This window comes from Balaenoptera ricei, unplaced genomic scaffold, assembly GCF_028023285.1.
Source record: "Balaenoptera ricei isolate mBalRic1 unplaced genomic scaffold, mBalRic1.hap2 scaffold_846, whole genome shotgun sequence".
Taxonomy (NCBI): domain Eukaryota; kingdom Metazoa; phylum Chordata; class Mammalia; order Artiodactyla; family Balaenopteridae; genus Balaenoptera; species Balaenoptera ricei.
This window is the reverse complement of record NW_026778034.1, coordinates 29,668-53,103: the sequence shown is the minus strand read 5'-3', so window position 1 is coordinate 53,103 and position 23,436 is coordinate 29,668. Positions and strand designations below refer to the sequence as shown.

General features: G+C 46.2%; 1 protein-coding gene across 1 annotated transcript; it reads left to right on the top strand.

The window, feature by feature from the left end:
• Positions 1 to 797: 797 nt before the first annotated feature.
• LOC132359013 (helicase ARIP4-like) lies at positions 798 to 19,065 on the top strand (the record flags this gene model as incomplete). The annotated part of the gene is made up of 13 exons (XM_059912215.1): positions 798 to 1,219; positions 1,906 to 2,083; positions 3,277 to 3,519; positions 3,742 to 3,860; positions 5,170 to 5,288; positions 7,103 to 7,202; positions 7,949 to 8,154; positions 8,578 to 8,750; positions 9,270 to 9,466; positions 11,904 to 12,103; positions 13,293 to 13,382; positions 15,748 to 15,840; positions 17,683 to 19,065. Coding segments are annotated over 13 exons (3,135 nt in total), but the record flags the coding sequence as incomplete, so codon positions are not given.
• Positions 19,066 to 23,436: the final 4,371 nt, after the last annotated feature.

Here is a 23,436-nt window from a genome sequence, read left to right as displayed (position 1 = left end):
AATTCTGGGTAGGCCAGGCCACAGGCTGGCATGGGGGAGACTCCCCTGTGTCTTTCATAGAACAGTTAGAAGAGTAACTGCTCCCTTCACCACTTCCCAGAGATGTTGTGAGATAGCATTAAGAAAATATAAAGTATTTAAATCGCTAATATACAGAGTAGTAATAATGTTGTTTGTGAATTTATAAAAGAAGAATTTATCCCAATTTTCTTGTTTTTTGGTGAAAGCCATTCTTCTCATAGTTCTAGTTCTGTTCCCTCTTCTGTGGGGCCTTGGTCTATTTGGGGAAGAAAATTTTTTTTAAGGTTCAGAGGCTGTTTCATTTTATAGATCTCTTCATCTATGAGATTCTGTTTTTTAGGTTTGCTTCTGTGGCTGAATTTGCCATTTAGCGTTGACTGGCGAGTAACTCCAGGAAGACCTTGTCCTTTAGTTAGTTCCCACCAGCCAGCTCTCAGATGGCACCAAGACAATGGTGAGAGCCAGTGGAAGTGTCTGGATTATTCCCATCAATATCATCCAGACTCATTTTTAATCCTAGGCTGGTACTCTGTAAAGTCATGCTGTCTGCTACCTAGTTGGTATAAGCCCTAGGAATGCAAGTCAGTTTTACTCTTAGCCTAAAGGGAAAAAAATTAAGGAAAGGAAAGAGGGAAAAGGGATATTTACTGCAAGAGTCAATAGGCCAGGTTAATGTGTCACACCAAATGCACAGGAGCTTGAATGGCTGGCTCCCTTTCACTAATGGGGGCTGACTCTTGCTTTCCTGCTTCCTTCATTTCTTCTGTCTCCTCCAGGGTGCACCCCTACTTCTCATATTGTTGACTAAGAGCAGGCCCTCTCACCCTCTTACTTCGGATCCTCTTCCCTCCCTAGAGTTTGAGAAGGCCTTATGCCGCCCTGGCCCTGATGTGGTAATCTGTGACGAGGGACACCGCATCAAAAACTGCCAGGCCAGCACCTCACAGGCCCTGAAGAACATTCGCTCTCGCCGCCGGGTGGTGCTGACCGGATACCCCCTGCAGAACAACCTCATCGAGTACTGGTGCATGGTAGACTTTGTGCGCCCAGACTTCCTTGGCACCCGGCAGGAGTTCAGCAACATGTTTGAGCGCCCCATCCTGAATGGACAGTGTATTGACAGCACGCCTCAGGATGTCCGCCTCATGCGGTACCGGAGCCATGTCCTGCACAGCCTCCTGGAGGGCTTTGTGCAGAGGTGAGCCATACTGAGGGCTCTGTTTTCTAAATCCTTGGAGAGCCCTGGTGGAATAGACATGACAAGGCTTTCCTGAAGGGGAAAGGTGGTTACAGTGGGAGGGCCCCTTTCTAGTAGGGCAATAGTAAAACTTTCCTTTTACTGAATAGCTTTTCCTGAATAGTTAGCAGACGGTGGATATCCAATATTTCAATCTCTGAAAGTCTGGTGCAGAAGTGCTTTTCTCAGAAGTTAATCTTTGAGGTTACTAGGGATATCTGCCTTACTTGCTGAGAGAAGCAGGAGACAGCTACCATTCTAATGACTTGAGTGAAAGAATAAAGTGGTGGTTCTCAGGGGTATGACTTCACCAGTTTCAGCATCTTAGAAGATGTAGGTTAGGCCAGTCTGAAGCATCCCGTTGTTTTTCCTTGTTAAGATGGCATGTGTGGAGAAAGCTTAGAGAAGCAGCCCTAGATTAGGGTAAGAACCTGGAGTTCCCAGGTCACTCTGCCTCTTTGCTTTAGTTTTTATACTCAAAATAAGTTTCTTGATGGTTGCTGAGCCAATCCGCATTATGGTAAGGCTGCTGTGAATGTTGAGATCCTAAAGAAGGCGGTGTGGCAGAAATGCAGGGTTCTGTTTTTATCCTGCACTGACCCCTCCTGGACACACTGCCTTGTCAATTCTGATCTGTACCTTTGTAGGAGAGGCCACACTGTGCTGAAGATTCATCTCCCTGCCAAGGAAGAAAATGTGATCCTGGTGCGACTCTCTAAGATCCAGCGAGATTTGTATACACAGTTCATGGACCGCTTCCGGGACTGTGGTAGCAGCGGCTGGCTGGGGCTGAACCCCCTCAAGGCTTTCTGTGTCTGCTGCAAGGTGTGTTGAGGCCTCAGGGAATACTAAGATACAGACTAAGGATGCTCATGGTCCCAAGGGAGTTGTTCCTGCTGGGAGTCCTTGATAAAGGAAGAAGTTCACTGAATTGAGAGCTCCAAGGCGAGACAGTTCCCGGGAGTGCCACTCATAGACTATAATGTAAATGGTGCCCTTGCAAATGTGCAACTTGTTATACCAAACTTGAGAAGTCACTTCCTTTCTCACTGATTTTTTTCACCTGAGAAATGGAGTGATGGTGGAACATCGTGGGACAAAATTTTTGACTGCTAGCGTAATCAGGATTCAAGAAATATATAGCATAGACACATTATTAGGGATACCTTCCATTTGATTCTGTATTTAATCAGATCAAGATCTCTTTCATTCTGATAATGCTTGAGATGGTTTGGGGACAGCAAGGCCTAGGTGTCTTTAGCACTGAGCCTCGTGAATAGGTTGATGAACCCTGACTTGTCTTTGACCTGGCCAGATGCTCTCTGTTGCCTCACGAAGGATCTGTTTCTTTGACAGCTCTCAACCAACCTGTTGGATATTATTTCCAATTGAGCACTGCTTTAATAAGTCAGCTGAAGGTGTGTGTCTGGGGACAGATGGGTTTCAAAATATTTCTTTTGTACCCACAGTCCTAGACCAGGGCAAGGAAGCTAAAGCAGACATGGTCTTGAGGATGCTGCGGTGCAAACATACCCTTCCCATCCCCCCCCACCCCTCTTTCCCCTGGAATTCTCAACTCCTGCCAGGAATAGTCCCTGAAATGACTTACGGTTGATCATCTGTAAGTTAGATACATTTGTCCATAGGGAGAGATTGGTCTTGTTTCATAGTTTCATACAGTAGTTGACTGTAGCCACATGGTGAAACAGGAATGTTCATGTTCTTGCTTAAATAAGAATGCAAGACTTGTGACACAGCCTTTTTGGTTGTGTACCAATCATACTGGCATGCCTCCTGGTGTGAATTCTCCCATTCATGTATCATGGCAATCAGAGTTGGTTAGTGAAAATGAATGTGCAGGCTCTTTGACCATGAGGGGGTTGGGGAGACATTAATTTTTGGTGTGACTGTGTGCTGTGGGAGGTGTGTGTTTGAATAACTGCATGTTTCCAGACTCCCTGGGACACCCTTAGATTGTTCTCTGCCCTATGCTTCCTCCCCTTTAACTTGAACCTCAGATCTGGAATCACCCCGACGTGCTGTACGAAGCCCTTCAGAAGGAGAACCTGGCCAATGAGCAAGACTTAGACGTGGAAGAGCTTGGTTCAGCAGGGACTAGTGCCCGCTGCCCTTCACACGGAACAAAAGGCAAGGGTGAGGACAGCGCCTCAATGGGAGAGGCGACCAATAGCAAGTTCCTACAAGGGGTTGGCTTTAACCCTTTCCAGGAGCGAGGCAACAACATTGTCACATATGAATGGGTGAGTCAAGCAGATACTTTTGTGGCCATAAACCACTGCTGAGAAGGGATCGTGCAAAGCTTTCGTGGGGAGAGGGTGGGGCTTGCGCAGTGCACTGTACTGTTAAGGTCTGCAGGGAACTATTAAGGTTGCCCGGGAGCTGCTGCCTTTGAGGGAGAGAATTCTATTTCTAGTAATCTGGCCATGGACCTGCTCCAAGCTGCCTCATTTCCTCTCCTATAGGCCAAGGATCTTTTGACTAATTATCAGACTGGTGTCTTAGAGAACTCTCCCAAGATGGTACTGCTTTTCCACCTGATTGAGGAAAGTGTGAAGCTTGGAGACAAGATCCTTGTGTTCAGGTAGGACGAGAAATTGCCGAGTGTGTGTCTTTGGTAAAGAGTGATACAACCCCTGCAGACTGAGACCATCCGGGGTTGCACCAGCCCCCTTTTATCTCCATGCCTCTGCAACCAGTGCTTCTTGTGAGGACCTTCTTGCATTTCTTCTCTTTCTTACAGTTTCTTTTTTTATCCAGTGCAATTTGTCTGCAGAGAACAATTTGAAACCTTAGGCTAACATTGGAGATCACAGTCTAATCCTTCAGATTGTGGCACAGGCCAAATATGACCTGTGGCCTGTTTTTGTACAGCCTGAGAGCTAGTTTTTACATTTGAAAAGAGTTTTTTTGTTTTTTTAAAGAAGCATATGCAGGGAATTCCCTGGTGGTCCAGTGGTTAGGACTCTTGAGATCCCACTGCGGGGGACACGGGTTCAATCCCTGGTCAGGGAACTAAGATCCCGTAAGCCGCAGGGTGCGGCCAAAAAAAATAAAATAAAAAAATTTTTAAATAAAAATAAAAAAAAGAGAAGCATATGCAGCAGAGACTGTGTGTGGTCTGCAAAGCCTAAAAATATTTACTCTCTGGCCCTTTACAGAAAACATTTGCTGACCCCTGGTCTAAACTGTGTCTATGCCTCCCCAGCCTTTTTTTTTTTTTTTTCTTTTTCTAAGCTTTGTATATAAGGCCAAATAAATGATGTTTTTTTTCCAAGTCACATTCTCAGTCTTGCCAGAGCTTTGAGTCCCATCAAGGCCTCACTCCTCAGGGAAACAGACGTAAAGTAGATTGCTTCTCCTTTGTTCCGACTAGATTATGCTCCAGTGAGAGCTAAGTGGCAGGAGCCTGGCTTGGGAGTCTCAGAGTGAGGGTTCCCATGTGTAAGATACTTTGAGAGGAAAGCAGTGATTATAACTTAGGGAGAGCCTAGTGTTCCACTGCTTTTATGGACTGGCTCTCTGCATAACTTGGAAGCAACTAAATGATCTATCTCCTTAGTAAGATCCATAATATTGCCTGTGGCCTATAATTAGATCTAATACATATTCATGCAGTGTTGGTTTTTAATGCTGATGCTATTTGTTACTCTGCACTGAGCTAAATCTCAGAATTTTTCAATCAAGGAAGTAATAGGATAGAGAATTTTTTAGTAGGGTGGTGGTAATAAGTGTGTGGATGACTCTACTCCCTTATGAGCTAGGGTGGTTCTTTGTGGGGAGTAGGATGTGGGAGCTCCCGCTGTCAGAGGGGAGCCTATTGAGGTGGGCCTATTGGGTAACAAGATTCCCTTAGGTCCAGGAGCCTTCTGAACCAAATGTGTCCCTTTCAGCCAGAGCCTTTCCACCTTGGCTTTAATCGAGGAGTTCCTAGGGAAACGAGAAGCTCCCTGTCTACCTGGTGCTGAGGGGCAAGGAGTACAGAAGTGGGTTCGAAACGTCAGCTACTTCCGTGAGTTCATTGCTGCTTTCTTCCTGGAGCCTTGGCAAGGTCTGCCTAAGGGTTTCCTTTCCCTCTCTCTCGTTCTCTCTTCTCCTACTCCATTCACCGTCACATGAACAGGAATATCTGTGATTGACTAAGGAGCAGAGAGACACTAAGAGCGAGCTGCTTTGTGTGAGGCACTGTCCTGGGCTGGGGAGCTTAAGCCAGATAGGGGGAGTGCAGAGATGTAGAAGACATATGCCTTGTCATCATCCGAGGTGCAGCAACTCAAGGACAGATTCAAAGTAGCACTGATTGATTGCCCTCATGGTGGTTCTAAGGAGGACAGAATCATCATGGTGAGGACGGTTGGAGAAGGCTTCCTGGAGGAGGTGGAACTTGTACTAGACTTGCAGAGATGGGGAGAATTTGGATATACAGAGCTGGTGTGGCCCAAAGATCATCTTAGGCAGAAGGAACAAAGTGAACACAGCCTAGATCATGTATTCAAATTGGGAGAGATGGTGTCCCTAAGGGGGTGAAAATTGGTTCTCGAGGAGACAAAAAAATCTTAACTTTCTGAAAGTATAAAGCACAAATATGTGTATAATGAGTAAACATATACAGTATATCTGTAGTGTTAAAATTTTATGGAGGGCATGGTGATTGGGAAAAAATGTGTAAAAAGCCTCCTTAATGGGGTGGTAATGAAAAAAAAAAGTTGAGAAATAGTGACTTCAGGGACTTATTGACCAGATATTGACATTTGGGCCAGTTAATTCTTTGTTGTAGGGGGCTGTCCTTTGCATTGTAGGATGTTTAGCAGCATCTCTGTTCTCTACTCACTAGATGGCAGTAGCATCCACACAGTTATAACAACCCAAACCATCTCCAAATATTGCCAAATGTTCCCTGTGGGGTAGTAGGGTGGGGAAATCTTCTTGTTGAGAAGCCCTGGCTAAAGGAAAGATTTAGAGAAATGGAGGTTCAGGGGGTGGTGATGAGACTCCAGCACAGGAGCTAGCCTGGATCCTTGTGTTGACTATAGGCTTGCCCAATGAGTCAGTGCTGAGCTTTTTTGTGCTTGGAAATTGTGGGAACTCAAGTTGAAAGGTAGGTTGGGGTGTTGATTGAGGGAGCCTCTAATACCAGGCAATTAAACTAATGCTTCCTACATTGGTAGTAATTCAGTTCTCCATGTAGTATTTCATACCCTTAGCTTTGCCCTTTTCTCTGCTTTACTATAGGTGGCAAATGCCGCCCCTCTTCCCTTATTCATGCTTCTTAACTGAAGCTTACCTTTTCTCTTTCTTTCGAGCTTCCCTCTTTTCACTCATATGTCCCATCCCACTGCTCCAGTTCTATTTTTTTTATGTCTCCTTAGAGCAACTTCTTAGCCTTAGGAGCTTGTTAACAATGTGGATTCCTGCGTGGTGGAGGAACATCATCCATATAAAACACAAAACCCTTGGTCCTTTTGAAGTCACTAAGATTCACAGGACTGAGGCAGAGCAGTTACCTTAAGCCAGTGTTTATCAGGCTTCCTTAACCAGGGCGATTCTTTTGCACTCTGAAGTCTAGGAACCTTGGCCTTAGAATTGACCCAAGATACTAAAGGGAAAAACACAGTTTATAGTCTTTGTTGCACATGTGAATCACTTGGGGGTATTTTAAAATTATAGATGCCTGGGTCTCATGGTAGATCCCCACAGAATGTCCAGGGTGTGGAATCTGAGCACTGTTGTGTGTGTTTGTTTTGTTTTAAACACGTTTGCCCATTGATTTTGCTGTGTACCCCTGCCCTCATCTGTCCATTTCTTGTGTGTTTCCTTCTGTCCTAGGGCTAGATGGTAGCACCCCTGCCTTTGAGAGGGAGCGGCTCATTAATCAGTTCAATGATCCCAGCAACCTCACCACCTGGCTGTTCCTTCTCTCCACAAGGTGAGTAGATCCTGAGAGGAGAGGTCAGAGGACTGCATTCAGGGCATTTGGCTACATGGGCAGGTACCGCAAAGGCTTGTCCAAGTTCTGTCGGAAGAGATCTCCTCAGGTTTGTGACTTGTTTTTGAGGTCAGAGAGGGGACCCCAGAAAGAAATTGTGTTAGAAGGGCAGTTATGATAGTGTCATGAATTTCTCTGAGACCTTCATTCACAATGGTCATAATTAGCTTTTCTGTCAGGACGGTTCTGAGGCTTAGATGATGTGATGAATGTGAAAGTGCTTTAGTAAGTAGAAAATGTAATATAACTATAAAAGGCTGATGGCATTATTTGTCTCATGCCAAGCGACTTGAAGGCTGTTCTGCCTTCTGCCATCAGAACGCCCTCGATAGGGTATGAACCAGTCATTCTCCTAAGCTGTTAGACTAAACACATCAGAAACATTGGTACGCAGACATTTCCCCTCACCCAGTGACATCACTCTGGGGCCAAGATGTGGGCCTTTACTCATCACAGAGGGATGGGAGAGTGGGTTTTCTTTCTGAGCTGGTAGGTACTTCCATGTTGGACTTTCAGGGCATACTTTTCCGTGCTTGAGGAATGCACTGTTCATTAGCAGAATCATTCAGTATATTCTGCTTAGGATAAAGAGCACGATATTGGGGTAGGAGTCACAGAGGGTGAAACCAATTTGAAAACTATCTTTAAAACTAAAGGTTCTGTGATTATTGGCTTGTGTTTTAAAGGGCTGGGTGCTTGGGCGTGAATCTGATTGGTGCCAACCGAGTGGTGGTGTTTGATGCTTCCTGGAACCCTTGCCATGATGCTCAGGCAGTATGTCGGGTATACCGTTATGGCCAGAAAAAGCCCTGTCACATCTATCGCCTTGTGGCTGATTTCACCCTCGAAAAGAAGATCTATGACCGTCAGATTTCCAAGCAGGGCATGTCAGGTGGGCCATCTTCCAGGCTCAGAAGAGGCACATTTATACAGGCTACCATTCTAATTGTATCAAGGGTGGGAGGGGACCCCGGGGGGCAGGATGTAGAAACACAGACAGGCTTTCAGTCATAGAAAGCTAGCAGTTCCTTCCATCTCATTCTGATTCAAATAATTGCTTAAGAGGGAATTTACCTCATATTGTTGAAGATGGGTTTAATAAGAGCTGAGCTGGTTATGTAGTTTTCTCTTAACATATTTCTGTTTCATGAGGGCCTCAGACCTGCTCTTTGACTTTCAGATATGGGGTGGCCTGAGGTGGTTTAGATATTAGTGACAATTATGCCACCCACAACCTTTCTTCCAATATTTGTAGCTGTGCTTTTGCAGTTTTCTTTGCTGTGAACTGACTTTCTCCATGTCTTCTCCCTTCTAGATCGGGTCGTGGATGATCTCAATCCAATGCTGAACTTTACTCGAAAGGAGGTGGAGAACCTACTGCACTTTGTTGAGAAGGAGCCAGCTCCCCAAGCATCCTTGAACATAAAGGGGATCAAGGAGCCAGTCCTGCAACTTGCCTGTCTGCAATACCCTCACCTCATCACCAAGGTAAGACCCTGGTATGCATGTGTCCCAGTACTGCACTCTCCACTGAGGGAGGCTTGTCTGGCAAGCTTGTTTCCTTCATCCAAAGTTTTGTTTCACGCAGATGACTTGAATTTAGCTGCTTCTTTTCCTTGCCGCAGACAGTCCCCCTCCCCTCTCCAAACCACCTATCCTATCCTAGTCTCATCCTAGGAGTGTGAGCTCAGTCATGAGAATAATTTGGCCATTGTGAGTTTTCCTAGCAGAAAGAGAGGGGGGAAAGTTCTGAAAATATAGTCTGGTAATTCTCTGAACTCTCCCATTCTTTTGATATGGAAGGCAGACTTAGGTTGTCTAAAGCTGGTGCTAGGTTAGAGTTGAGAATTTATGCTCCTGACAGGAAGACAGTAAACCCGCCTGTCTGTCTGAGAGCAGGCTCTTTGCTAAATACTGGAGACAGCCAGCCATTTCTTGGTTTCAAAGTAAGGCTTATTGTACGTCACAAAGACTGGTAATTAAATCAACATCCTCCTGTGTCCCCAGGAGCCTTTTGAGCATGAGTCATTGCTCCTTAACCGAAAGGATCACAAGCTGACCAAAGCTGAGAAAAAAGCAGCAAAGAAAAGCTATGAGGAAGACAAACGTACATCGGTCCCCTACACCCGCCCATCATATGCGCAGTATTACCCCGCCAGTGACCAGAGCCTGACCAGCATCCCTGCCTTCAGTCAGAGAAACTGGTGAGTCACTGAAAAGGGAGGAAGGTTTGCTGCTGGGCCAGGGCCAAGCCTTTCAACTGGTTCCTTTTTTAAATAAAGGGAGACCCTACAACTTGCTCTTTGGCTGCTGTGAACTGAGAGGTTCTGCTCTTGGATGAGGTGCTGAAGCAGTTCAGCAGCCCTGGTGTTTTAAGCAGCTCTGGCTGGAAGAGTGAGCTGCTGGCCTTGTGACTCAGGAGAGTCCCTCTGGACTCCCGAGGAGATGCAGCTTCCCATAACACAAATGCCCAGCCCTTCCACACAGCTGCTTCCTATCTGCAGCACCTTGGTGCTAGCCCTCACTTAGCAGCGAAGTTCAAGAGTGAAGGCCAGGTCTTCTATGGGTCTTGGATTGTAGTCAGGGAATTCTGCTGTTCCTAATGGAATTTCATTCTGTGTCTGCCTTATTCCTGAGCAAAAAATCTTTTTCTTGAGTACAGCTTCCAGAACTATTAAGAATAGGAAAAGCATGGAAGCCAATTGCTAGGCGGGAGAAAAGCTCTTTGCAGGAAATTATAGAATAGTATCTGTGTTTTTTTTTCCTCATTACAAGACAAAGTGCCTCATAGCCTTTATCAGATCAGCTTCCTGATTGCCTGGTTTGCATTTTTACATTGTTTGATTATCTTGAATTAAAGATAATTATTTTGAGAGGGATAGATTTAAGAATTGTTTCTTTTGACTATTCCATGTTTAAAAAAAAAAACAAACTTGTCAAATGAGCTTCTAAAGGAGCTGAAGCCATGTAAGATTTTATGTAAGACTAAATTTTAGTGAGTAAATTTGCTACTTTTTATGTATAAGATGCTTTCAAGTAGAAAATTGCTATGTTTCAAAGCCTTCAAACTTTATTTCTGTGTCATTTTCCAAGATACTGTTGCCTGAGTATGTTCTCCTCTTGTCGTCCACCCCTTTTATCTCTTTTCTGGGCTTTTCCTTGTAATAGCAGGAATGGACTAAGTCTGAACCCAGTAGGAGAAAAGCCATATGGAGGGAAGATGTGACAAATGGGCTGGGCTGTGAGGAGATTTCAGCTCCTTTTCTGGCCCAACTCTGGCCCTGTGGGAGGCATCGGCCTCTCACAGCATTTGATGAGCCATCCTGTGATCCTGCTGATTCCTTATCCTGTCTGGGTACATGTGAGGAGGCCTTTCCACCCAAATTCCTAGCCTTAGCCCCTGCAGAGTATGGGGCTTAGGCTAGATTCCTGTTACCCTTCTGACTTCTTATCCTGAGAAGAGTCCCATTGACATCTGAGCAGGGCCCCCAGCTCCTGCATAGCCACCCTGGGCAGGCATTGTGGAAGTGGGTCCCAGATCCTGGTGAGCTTGCTGTGCTACCTGGCCTATCTGGGAATGATGGCATCCACAGGGCCCCAGGGGTTGCCCAAAGGCAACCTGAGAGCAGTGTGACTGAGGAGACATGCAGACCTACTCCAACAGCAGTGGTGTGTTCTTTTATGTGCCAGTCTTCAGTCAGATGACGAAGAGCATACCAGTCCAAGAGGCTCTCTTTCTCAGAACTAAAGACCAAAGATGCAGACTTCAGAAAGCTTAGAGACAGGGGCTTAATTTCAAAAACCTTAAATAAGGAGTAGCTTTCTTCAGGTACCAACATCCAGTTGAAAGGAAGGTGAAAAGTGAGGAATGCATCATTGACCACAGGATAACATTTGGCACTTTGGTAGTAAGAGATGCACAACCAGTGCTCAGGCTGGCCATGGCTATGTGCCATTTAGAAGCCCAACTTCTGTGCACGGCGTTTTGCCTGCTGCTGCTTTTGTGGTGGCTGTGACTATAGGGGCACTTTGGGGATTGGCCCTGGGAGAAGTCCATTGAAAAGTAATACAGAGGAGAGAGGTGTCTGCATTACTTATTGAAACTTGAGGTTTCAGAGGGTAATGATGGTTAAAGCTGGATAGATGGTCTCAAGATCACCAGAACATGTGACATCACATGGCCCTATTTTCTTGGGTTAGTGGGAAAATTCCACCCATTTATTTTCAAATTAGTATGCACCGTGTTCTGAAGAACTTCTCCCCACTTAATGCCTCTTTGCCTCTACCTGATCCAAGGACGAATTCCTTCCAAGGACGAATTCCTAATGTATGTAGACAGTCCAAATTCTAGAGGAGCAGATGTCACCTCACATTTCCAAAAAGGCATTATTCCACTGACATCTGATTCTTATTAGACTCTGAGAGGCTTTATCCCTTGCTGTCTCTGTCTCCTCTCTGTCTCAGCCCTGCCTCTAGTCTCCTTTTGAATTTACCATACCCTGCAGGTTCTTTTGATCCTTCTCTCAGCAGCATCTGAGGCTGTAGAATGGGGAAGTCTGGAGAGGCTCAGCAGTCTTTGCAGAAAGGTAAGTAAGGGCTGTTCTGCCAAACTTCCTTAGTGTGCTTCTCTTTCTCTCCCAGGCAGCCAACACTGAAGAGTGATGAGAAGCCTGTGGCCAGTGTTCGCCCTGTACAGTCCACCCCGATCCCCATGATGCCACGGCATGTCCCACTGGGAGGTAGTGTAAGCTCTGCCTCCAGCACAAATCCAGCTATGAACTTCCCAATCAACTACCTGCAACGTGCGGGAGTCCTTGTGCAGAAGGTGGTCACCACAACAGGTTGGGAGCTCCTGAGTTCTCTTCCAGGGTGCTGTCCCTTTTAAAATTGCTTTGTTCATTCAGGAAGTGTTTATTAAACAATGTTTGCATTCTAGGCCATACTACATTGGCACTCTAGGTAAAAATAGAGAAGGCAGCAGTCCCTGATCTTGAAGAATTTGCATTCTAATGAAATGTCTTAAGAATAGCAACACGGAACTGGGTTTTCTTGAATGTGGTGGGTGGGATGGACTCTGAACACTGCAGAAATTGTGGAAATGTCACTGGACATAGGGTTGGTCTTCAGAGAGAGGTGTGAATGTGTTGAGTCCTGCCTGACTTGTAGGGTCAGGTGGGTATGAAGGACAGCTCTCAACCTCTTTAGTTAAAAGACCTAAATGTCGCTTGCTTCTTTCTTTGTAAGTTTAATGTAGATCGAGCATGATGGGCCAGTGGTAGGAGATGGGCAGCCCATCCGTCCCTGCACTTGATTCTGTGGTTCAGGGTAATTGGGAAGGAAAGCATTTCATGATGCTGTTTTTCATCTTGTTATCTAGAAATATTCATAATACATTTTCATGAAAACATCTTAATTGGTTTTTTTGAGTATGAAAATAATAGCTGTTCACTGTAAAAAAAAAAATTTGAAACAAATTAAAAACAGAGAGGCTCTCAGGACTTCCCTGGTGGTCCAGTGGTTAAGACTCCGTGCTTCCACTGCAGGGGGTGTGGTTTCGATCCCTGGTCGGGGAACTAAGATCCCACTGCCCTGCGGCGCAGCCAAAAAAAAGAGAGAGCCTCTCATAATCCTATTTCTCTGCTGATTCTTGAAAATGCTCTTTCTCTTCATAGTGACAGGAGCAGCAGATACATGCAAATAGCTTAGAGAAGGAGAAACAAAAATAGAAATAACCATTTGAACTGAAACTTTTTCTAAACCAAAAACTCTATGATTTTTAAATTAAATCAAGGAAACTTGATCAGAAAGATGATCAGATTTCTAAAAAGTTTCTTGTTTTCACAGTATTCTTTGTTTAGACAGTTGTGAGAGGCCCTGCTGGTTTCACCTTCCTTGGTTCTGACCTCTGCTCCACTGAGATGCTTTAGGGAAACCATTGAGGAACAGGAGTGCATGTGGACTTTGCATTTTATTTCCCTCCTTCAGTCAGGCCCCATGTAATCTAAATCTGAGGTCTGTTGTCTCCACTAGATATTGTTATTCCTGGACTCAACAGCTCCACAGACGTACAGGCAAGAATTAATGCTGGTGAGAGCATCCACATCATCCGTGGGACAAAAGGTGAGAGCCTGACCAAAGGGCTTATTCCCTACCTTTGGTTGAGAGTGGTGGGCTGGCAAGCAAAATAAATACATATGGCTTGAGCTAGAGAGAAGATAGGAATCATCCTATAGGAGTGTAACATGTGGGGGAAACATGAGAAAATGACATTTCTAGGAGCTTAGCCGAGTTGGGGTGGGCTCAAAGGATATCTGTCAGTGGCTTAAAAGAAAGGAGTTAGGGTCCCTGCATTCCTATATTTTGCCATTGTTTTTATGGAGAATCTTGGAGTGGATTTGGATACACACAGTGTTTTGTGTTGGTCTCAGCCTATCGATAGTATCGGCTAGGAATGCCTGGGGCACTCATCCAGTCCTGTAGTACTTGTGGCAAGCCCCCACATACACTTCCCCAGAGCCAGTGTTGTGGCTAGACCAGCCCTTGTTGTTCTTATTATGATTGCAAGATGTACCTCAGCAACAATCATCAGGGAACTTTGAAAAAACAAGGTTTGCTACTCACAGGTCCTGTAGGGTACATGGCACACTCAAGGGCCACACAGGAAGGTTGTGGGAAGAGAGAGAGAGAAAGAGATTGTGGACCTGGGTCTCTGTCTTTATTAGGGTCCAAGAGTGGGGTGGCTAAGGTTTCACAGGTTCACTCTTCATTGGTGAATTTATTTATTTATATTTTAGGCCACGCCGTGTGGCTTGTGGGATCTTATTTCCCCAACCAGGGATCAAACTTGTTCCCCCTGCAGTGGAAGCATAGAGTCCTAACCACTGAACCACCAGGGAAGTCCCTTTATTGGTGAATTTAAAACATAAGAATGGGAATTAGTGTGTGGGAAGGGAAGAGCGAGGTCACTCAAGGGTTAGTTACCTAGGTTACCTCAGGCTTTCTAAAAAGGAACTTTTCAAGGGAGGGAGCAGCCTGGTTCCTTACCTAGTAGTTTGGCTAGTAGCTGTGCCGTACAGCTGGCAGTTTGTTTACCCAAGATGGATATCTTTGAAATGGATGTCTTAGCAATCAAAAGCTTAATGTCTAGCACTTACACTACACACAGGGAGACCAGAACCAGAGGGAATGAGCTGTGGAATGGGTTATAAGCCAACATGTTTATTGTTGTGCCATCTTACCTACTTGCTTAGAGTGGGGTGGACGTCTCTGATTAGGAAATGTAGTGGGTGGATGAATTAGTATACCTGGGTTGCATGACAGAATTTTCCAGTGTGGCCATTTGAAAAGTCCACTGCCTCTGGCCTCCTTATGGAGTTCTCCAGGTGAGATTGCTGGAGAAATCTGGGCTGGAGGGTGTTAGGACACAGCTGAAGCCTATCTTTTATGTCAGCCTCTGCTGTGTGAGGCTCCCCAAGGGTCTTTGTTTAGTAAGGAGATTTTGCCCTAGCCTCTGTTGGGTTAAAGTACTTTAGTTTCAGGGAAAAGATGCCATGAAATACATGACACCCAGAGAAGGTCATATGTAGCCCCCTTACTGGGTTCTTCCTGGTCTTAGAGCAGGGGTATGCAAACTGTGGCCCACGGACCAAATCATGCCTGCTTCCTGTTACTGTACCTCTGAGCTAAGAATGGGTTTTACATTTTCAACCATTTTCAATTGGTTGAAAAAAAAAATCAAAAGTATAGTATTCTGTGACATGAAAGCCATATGAAATTCACATTTCAGTGTCCATAAATAAAGACCTTTGGAGCACAGCCATACCCAGCTGTCATGTTACAGCAGCAGAGTAGTTGCAACAGAGACCTTATGGCTCACAGAGCCAAAAATATTTACTAACTGAACCTTTAAGAAAAAGTTTTTTGACCTCTGGCCAAGAGGCAGCCCTACCAAGAGATAGATCAAATGACATGCTCAAGACCAAGGGAAGGTAGACGAGTGCCGTGTGGGAATAGAATGCCCATCTTGAATTACTCCTACCAAGGGAGGGGTGTTATTGAGGGAAAAAGGCTCCTTCCAGATCAAGAGGACCTGGGCCAGAACAGAAGGAGCCAATTTACTCTCTTTCACAGCACCCTATTTATTTCCTCCATTGCATTTAACCTTTCCTGATATTTTCTAGTATAATTGTCTATCTCCCCCTCTAGAGTTAAGCTCCGTGAGACAGGGCCCTTTTCTGTCTTGTGTACTTCAGTGTCTAGAACAGTGTCTGGTATATGGTAGTCATGCAGTCAGTGTTTGTGGAATAAGTGAGTAATATTGGGTCCACAGCTCAGTCATCCCACTCCTCATTTCAGGGATATTGAGAGAGGGTGTGACACCAGTTTTATAACTGTTTCTGAGCCCACAGTGCCTAGGCCTGGAGTTTCCCAGGGTTGGCTGTATTGCATGTCTGCTGCTAACAGTCTTCCTCATGTTTCTTCTTAGGGACATACATCCGTACCAGTGATGGGCGAATCTTTGCTGTCCGGGCGACTGGCAAACCAAAGGCCCCTGAAGATGGTCAGATGGCTGCCTCAGGTATAGTGGCTTCTACTTTCCATTGACCTACATGGCATTTTTTTTTTGGTTTGGTTTGTAATTAATTTATTTTTTGAATAGATAATGTGTACATGGTTCACAATTCAAAGGGTACAAAAGGGGGTAAAGTGAAAAGTAAGTTTTTCTTCCCTCATACTCCCAGCCATCCATTGCTCCTTCCTGGAGGTGCTACTCCTGGTTTGTTTTGTTTGTTTGTTTTATAGATTTATTTATTTTTATTTATTTATTTTTGGCTGCGTTGGGTCTTTGTTTCTGCTCGCGGGCTTTCTCTAGTTGCAGCAAGCGGGAGCCACTCCTCGCCGCAGTGCGTGGGCCCCTCATTGCAGTGGCCTCTCCCGTTGCAGAGCATGGGCTCTAGGTGCGTAGGCCCCAGCAGTTGTGGCATGCAGGCTCAGCAGTTGTGGCCCTCGGGCCCCAGAGCACAGGCTCAGCAGTTGTGGCACACAGGCCTAGCTGCTCCGTGGTATGTGGAATCCTCCCAGACCAGGGCTGAAACCCGTGTCCCCTGCATTGGCAGGCGGATTCCCAACCACTGCGCCACGAGGGAAGTCCCTCCTGTTTTTTTTTTTTTTTTTTTTTCTAAGAGATATTCTATACATATACATGGTACAGGGATATGTATGTGTGCATGTGTGTATCTGTGTATATTAAAAAAATGTATATACGTATATAACTTTTCTTTGTATTTTTAAAACAAATGCTAACTGACTGTAATATACTGTTTGCTCTTTTCTTCATTCACTAGTGTATCTCAGTGCTTGTTCCTTATCCTTTCTTTAAATGTTCCTCAGTGAAGGTTTGCACAAGATGCAGTTAGATGGGTATAATACAGTGCATTACCGAGTTCCCTGTCCCTGGACATTTAGATTGTTGTGCTCCACCATTACAGTACTGGTTCACAGTCATATGGGTGTATCTGTAGGAAAAATTCCTAGAAGTGGGATTGCCAGATCAAAGAGTATATGTGTGGCACATTAACAATGTTAGGAACTCTTGCAAAAGTCCCCTCTATGGGAGTGGTTCTCACTTATCCTCCCACCATGAGGTATGAGGGTATGAGAGCTAGATTGCTCTTGTTCCCAGCTTTTATCATGGATATTGAGAGACATGCAGACAAGTCGAAAGAACAGCACTGTGAGCACCCATGTATCCTGCAGCTAGATCCAATGACTTTTATCATTCTCATAAACTTTCTTCTCTCTCTTCCTTCCTATTATTTGAACTATTTGTAAGTTGAAGACATCATGTCATTTCATCCCTAAATATTTCAGCACACATTTGCTAAGATTGAGGACATACTCTCCTAGTCACAAAACCATTATCGCACTAAAAAAAGTTAACAATTCCATAATATTACCTACTATTCAGGCCATTTTCAGATTTCCCAGTTGCCCCATTCACTTTCATGGCCATGGATTTTGTTTTGTTTTTAACCAGGATGGACTGCTTTTTAAACTTCATTTTCCTCTTTTCGCCCATCCTGGTCACTGACCATCTTTGTCCCCAGAAGGAGTGTGACTAAAAGAATATCTTTCAGCATTTCATATCCTTTATTTCATAGGATTCACCTTGGTGGAGTTTTACAGGGAACTGGGGTACAGAGAAGTTACATGTCTTTGCATGGATAGACTTGTTTCCTAGATCAAAGGACTTCTTTCTTTGTGATTGGGAAAAATTGACTCGGTGATGTTGTTTGCACATCAAACTATTTGAATTTGGGGGACCACAGGACAGGATTTTTTTTTTTAATGGAATTTTGCCTTACACCCGCCTTCTGTCCCTGACCATTCTGGTTCTCAGTTACCTACATTTTGTCCCCAGGTTCCCAGGGGCCTTCTCTCGAGTCTACAAGCAACGGCAGACACAGTGCCTCATCACCCAAAGCCCCCGACCCTGAGGGGCTGGCCAGGCCTGTCTCTCCAGACAGCCCGGAGATCATCAGTGAGCTCCAGCAGTATGCAGATGTGGCTGCTGCCCGGGAATCCCGTCAGAGCTCCCCAAGCTCCAATGCTGCCCTGCCTGGCCCCCCAGCTCAACTTGTGGACAGCAGTGCTGTTCCTGGGACAGCTCTTGGGACTGAACCTAGACATGGGGGTCATTGCCTCAATAGTTCCCTCTTGGTGACCGGCCAGCCCTGTGGTGACAGGCACCCAGTGTTGGACTTAAGGGGCCACAAGCGAAAGTTGGCCACACCACCTGCTGCCCAGGAGTCAGCCCGCCGGCGGTCCAGGAAGGGCCATCTGCCAGCCCCCGTGCAGCCGTATGAACACGGGTATCCAGTTTCTGGCGGGTTTGCCATGCCACCCGTCTCCTTAAACCATAACCTCACCCCACCCTTCACCTCCCAGGCTGGGGAGAATTCCCTGTTTATGGGCAGTACCCCCTCCTACTACCAGCTGTCCAATTTGCTGGCAGATGCCCGCCTGGTGTTTCCAGTGACTACTGACCCTCTGGTGCCAGCAGGCCCCGTCAGTTCCTCTTCCACGGCTACCTCAGTCACTGCCAGCAACCCCTCCTTCATGCTCAACCCCTCTGTACCAGGGATACTACCCAGCTACTCACTCCCGTTCTCACAGCCACTCCTGTCCGAGCCGAGGATGTTTGCGCCTTTTCCTTCCCCTGTCTTGCCCAGCAACCTTTCACGGGGCATGTCTGTCTACCCAGGCTACATATCCCCACATGCAGGCTACCCAGCTGGCGGCCTTCTCCGGTCCCAGGTGCCTCCGTTTGACTCTCATGAGGTTGCTGAGGTGGGGTTCAGCTCCAATGATGATGAGGATAAGGACGATGATGTAATAGAGGTCACTGGGAAATAGCTGGGGATCCCCTCTGCACCTCACTCGGGGCCCCAGCAGGTTGCCCACCAAGATGGAAGGCAGCAATCTGGGCTTTCTGAGAATAGGGCACTTGGCAGGAGGGAAAAGGAAGAGGACAAAGAAGGTGGTTGACCATAGGTGGCAGGGCTCTGTTGCTGTTTAACAAAAGAGGCAAAAGTAATCCAACAGAGCAGCAATAGTGGGAAATCAGGGACCTAAAACAGGAATGGAGAGGCAGAGCAGTCTGCCTCTCTTCCTGCCTGCCTTGCTTATGCTGTCTGCTTGCTTGCTTGCCCATCTGAGGGTAGATGCTCACATCCCATTTCTGTCTTTGGGAACATTCTCTCCCGAGAGAGCTGCCTTACTGGGTGAATTAGCTTGGCCTGGAGAGGGGAGGGGAGGGAGGGAGGGTAAGAGAAGAAGGGTAGGCAGACTGAGATTCCACATGAAGTGGAATCCTTTTAGGGGGTGGGAAAGAAGCAGACCAGGTATGTGTGTGTGTGTGCCTGTGTGTGTGTGTTTATGTTTGTACTTACATGTATGTAACAGAGCAGGGGTAAAGGTGGGTGGGAAGGGAGGGAGGGAGGGACTAAGGGGGGAACTAAGAAATGAATTTATCTTTTGTAAAATGGAAATCAGAGTGTGGTGGTTCATGGCAACTATTAGTATGAACATCAGGGTGAGCCCAGGAGAAGAGCCATGGAAACCACAAGTTTCCTTCTACTTGGGTGAAGACAAGGCCCAGCTAACCCACGTCCCTGGTTATCAGAGCCAGACTTGTTTTAAAATTTGGGGGAAATTATTAGAGAAAATGGGCATTACCAATCTGTGTCTCTTTCCCCAGTGGCTGTCTCTGAGCAGATCTCCCTTTCTGGGGTGTGAGATTGTCTGTGTGCAGAGACTGGGAGGGAGAAGCATTGCAGTGTGTGAGTGGGAGGTCATGGAGTTGTGGCCAGAAAAAACATTCTTCACAAGGTTGGAACTGAGCCCCCAGCTGCCTGTTCTGGTGGCCTTTCCTTTCCTTTCCTTTTCCTTCCCCATTAGAGAGCTCCATGTTAATTTATTTCTTATGGGCAATTATTTATTATTTGGACTTTTCATGTGTCTTGGTTCTTTTTTGGGGGGTGGGAGGGGAGGTTAGGGTAAGGAGGGTAGGAGATGGGAAGGGAAATTTTAAGATATCTCAGACCCCATAGCTGCTGGTGAATAAATCCTGGGTAGATGGTGAATTGACCAAGGAAAGAAAGTTAGGCTTGACCAAGGTTTACACTAAACAACTATGTTTTCAGGAAATGGCCTCTCAGGAAGATCAGGGAATCCTGTGACTGGATAGTTAGTGATGGTGAGACTCATTCCACAGTGCTTGAAATTTAGGATCATGGAGTTTGCAATTGGGAAGTAAGTGACCCCAAATTTGGAGCTGTGTCCTCCTGGGATGACCTTAGGGGCAGGCTCTCTATGCTGACTAGTGAAGCTGTGTGTAGGTGGCTGCTGGGTTGAGGCAACAGACTGTTGATTTCCCATTGGGAAATGTCTTGGCTTCCTCAACCTATCGGATGATCATTGTGGGCCTGGTGTCTGCTACCTCCATCCTCTTTGAAGGAACATGGAGGAGCCCTTCCTCTGTAGGAGACTTAAATCGTCTTAAAAGAATACATCAGTCATTCTGGGTCTCTGCTGGGGGCGGGGGGGCATCTAGGCATTAAGCATAAACACTGGTTGTCTTCATATTGTCTTTTTTCCCCCTGCTGCTAAGACCTTGCTGGGCAGTTCTTTATGATGAACAAACGCTGTCTGGCTTTAGAGCTTTACCTCCTACCCATGGGTCCCTCCTCACTGGGCAGCTGCTGCACCTGCCTCTTCCAAGTCCTGGAGGCAGCTTAGCCAGCTCACCCCAAGTAGTAGCTGCTTGCTTCCACAACTCTTCTGACCAGCCTGTTTCCATTGTTGGGGAATCTTAGCACACTCTGGCATATTATCCCCAGAGAAGAGACAAGGAGATGGCTGATGGGTGTGTGGGTGTGTGTGTGTGTGTGTTTGTGCACTGTTCAGTTACACCAAAAGTGGAACTTAGGGAGCTTGCTTTCTGTATTTTCATAAGCACCCTGTCAGACACTTAACTCTCCTACTCATAGAAGCCTTAGACCTACAATTTAGCTATGCAAATTATTTTAATAATTTAAAAACAGCAGTTCCAACCAGTGCTTTCTCTTTGAGATGCATCCCAAGAATGAAAGATGAAGGGACTCAGTTGGAGTGGGCTCTCAGGTTGAGGCTGGTTAATGGGAGTAGGCTAGCCTGGATCTCTGATTTGCAGAGCGCACTCACAACCTGGGTTACAACTGATGCCTCTAAGGCTCCGGAGCACTGGGATCCCAGAAATTGTGTGTGTGTGTGTGTGTGTGTGTGTGTGTGTGTGTGTGTGTTTGGGGAAGGAGGGGTATTTCTGTGTTCACCTCTAGGAAATCACAGCAGCAAGCTCTGAGAATCCAGAAACTATCCCAGCAAGGAACCGAAACCAGAAACCAGTCACTGGAGGGATGGGCTTTTGAAGGTACCGGGAAGTGAATGGGTGTTCTGAGTGGCAGCATGTGCCTGCTCTCTACCCAGTGTTTCCATGGGCTGGGTCTTGCTTCAACTCAGGAGAGGCCATAGTTTTGGGAGGCTGACCTGGCTAGACAAGATTTTCTTTGATATGTGCAGCTTATATTGTGTAAGGGGGTAGGGCTGGGATCATGGGAAATTAAGAGTGCTACTGGTTCCATGGTTTGTTTCGTTTTTTTTGTTTTGGTTTTTTTTTTTAATTGAACCTGAAAATACTTCTCTGACTTTTCTGCCGTCTCTTTCTGTGTGCTGGTAGGCAAGCGTGCATGCACACCAAACGTAAGCATATGTGTGAGGGAAGCAGGAAATGTCTCAGAGCCCAAGAACCATGTTTTACAGTTTCTTTGATCAGAAACACTTGGTGGTGATGTCCACGCACCGTCCAGGCCTGAGTAAGGGAAGGATGGTGATAAGAGGGAGGGCAGAAGATCAGGTCTAGGTATCTTCCCTCACTACTGTCTTCCATAGAATGTTTTCAAGGGCCTTTCAAGCCCCATCTGTCTGGTTTAGCCTAAATCCTCAGCCTAGGGAATATAGTACAATTTAATAATTCAGAATTACCATTTGTAATAATGCTTGATTTCCTTTTCTCAGTATCTTTGTAGATAAAAATTCAACAGAGACAGATTAGCCATTTAAGTGAGAAAGTAAGTGAACCATGTTGGATCCAGATATTTTTCTTCAGATTAGATATCTGCAAAGTTTTCACCCCCTTGAGTTATGCTTCTTAAGCATCTATCTTAAGCATCTTTTGACTTAAGGATGTCTCTGGTCCTTGGAACTCTATTCCCTAGGAATTAGTGTGTGGAATCACTATATACTTGTGATTCACAACTAAATATGAAAATTTCCCACTCCAGGACCTGAAGCAAATCATTGGGGTAATATTTTGCTGATAGGTTGAAACACTCAACCAAACTTTAGCAGTCTGGGTAGGACTGTCACTCCCAAAGCACTCAGCAGAGCAAGGCTCTCTGCTTGTCTGTTCATGCCTGGCATTGCTCTGGAACTGAGTCCTCATCCCATGGGGAAGGCCTTCTGGGGCTTTACATTCCTTGTTCCTAGTGTTCCTGGCCATGACCCCCTTGTGCTTCCCAGTTCCCTGTGATTCCACAGAAGACCAGTCTCTCCTTTCTGAGCCATGGCCTCCTATGCACCCAGCTCAGTGACTCTTCCCCCATCAAAACTCCTGAGAGAAGAGCCCCTTCCCCCATTAGTTCCCCAAGAGACTTTCTGGCCCTCTGCTGACTGTTCCCAAGAAATCCGCACCTCAAGGTCTGCCTGAGAAGGCTATGCTCTCCATCAGTCACCTTCAGACTCTGTTTCCCTCCTACTGACTATTCTCTGTTGTCCTGTGTATTCCACTGTGACCCCTTAATGTCTGTTCTGTGCCACTGGCTTGGCCCTAGGCCTTTTATGAATACCCGAGTCTTACGATGAACTTCCTGAGCAGGCAGTGTCCAACTTCTTTGCTCTTCAGGGACCTTAGTCTGCTCCTTTCCTCTCTCAGAGGTCTATTTGATATAGTAATCTAGTGCATTGGAGAGAGGTAGCTAGACAGGCTGCAGAGTCTGTAGGGCTGGGGGCTGGGAGTGATTTGGGTACTCTCTGTTACCACTACTGGGATAATATTCAGAAAAGAGGGGACCTCATACTGTGACCTGACCCAGGGCCCTCCCCTGGAAGAGAGCTCAGCCCAGGTTTGTGTGTGTGTGTGTGGGTGTGTGTGTGTGTGTGTGTGTGAGACAGAGTGTATGTGTGCACACGCATGCCCTTGTGCACGTGGGTGTAAACTGTTATCTGGTTGTGTTACTCAGGGTGGGCTGGGGACTCAACCAGAAGAATCCCCTCAGCCCGCCCAAGACTGTTTTTTTCCTGTACCCTCTCCAGAGGGGTCGGGGAAGGGGGTCCAGGTGGGTTGAGGGGGTCACAATGGATAACCACTAAGGCCACACTGCTGCCAGGAGGAGTGGGGTGGGGGAGAGATGAGGTGGCCCCAGGGACCTGGCACCTGGCTTTGGTTTTCCATCTTCTTTCTTCAGGACACCCCCTGAGGCCTGGGACCTGCGCCTGGCTTTGAGGAACATCTGTAGCTGGGTGTTCCAGCTGCTGGTGTGATCATGGGCTTCCCTCCTCTCTCAGCAGGGCAGGTGCT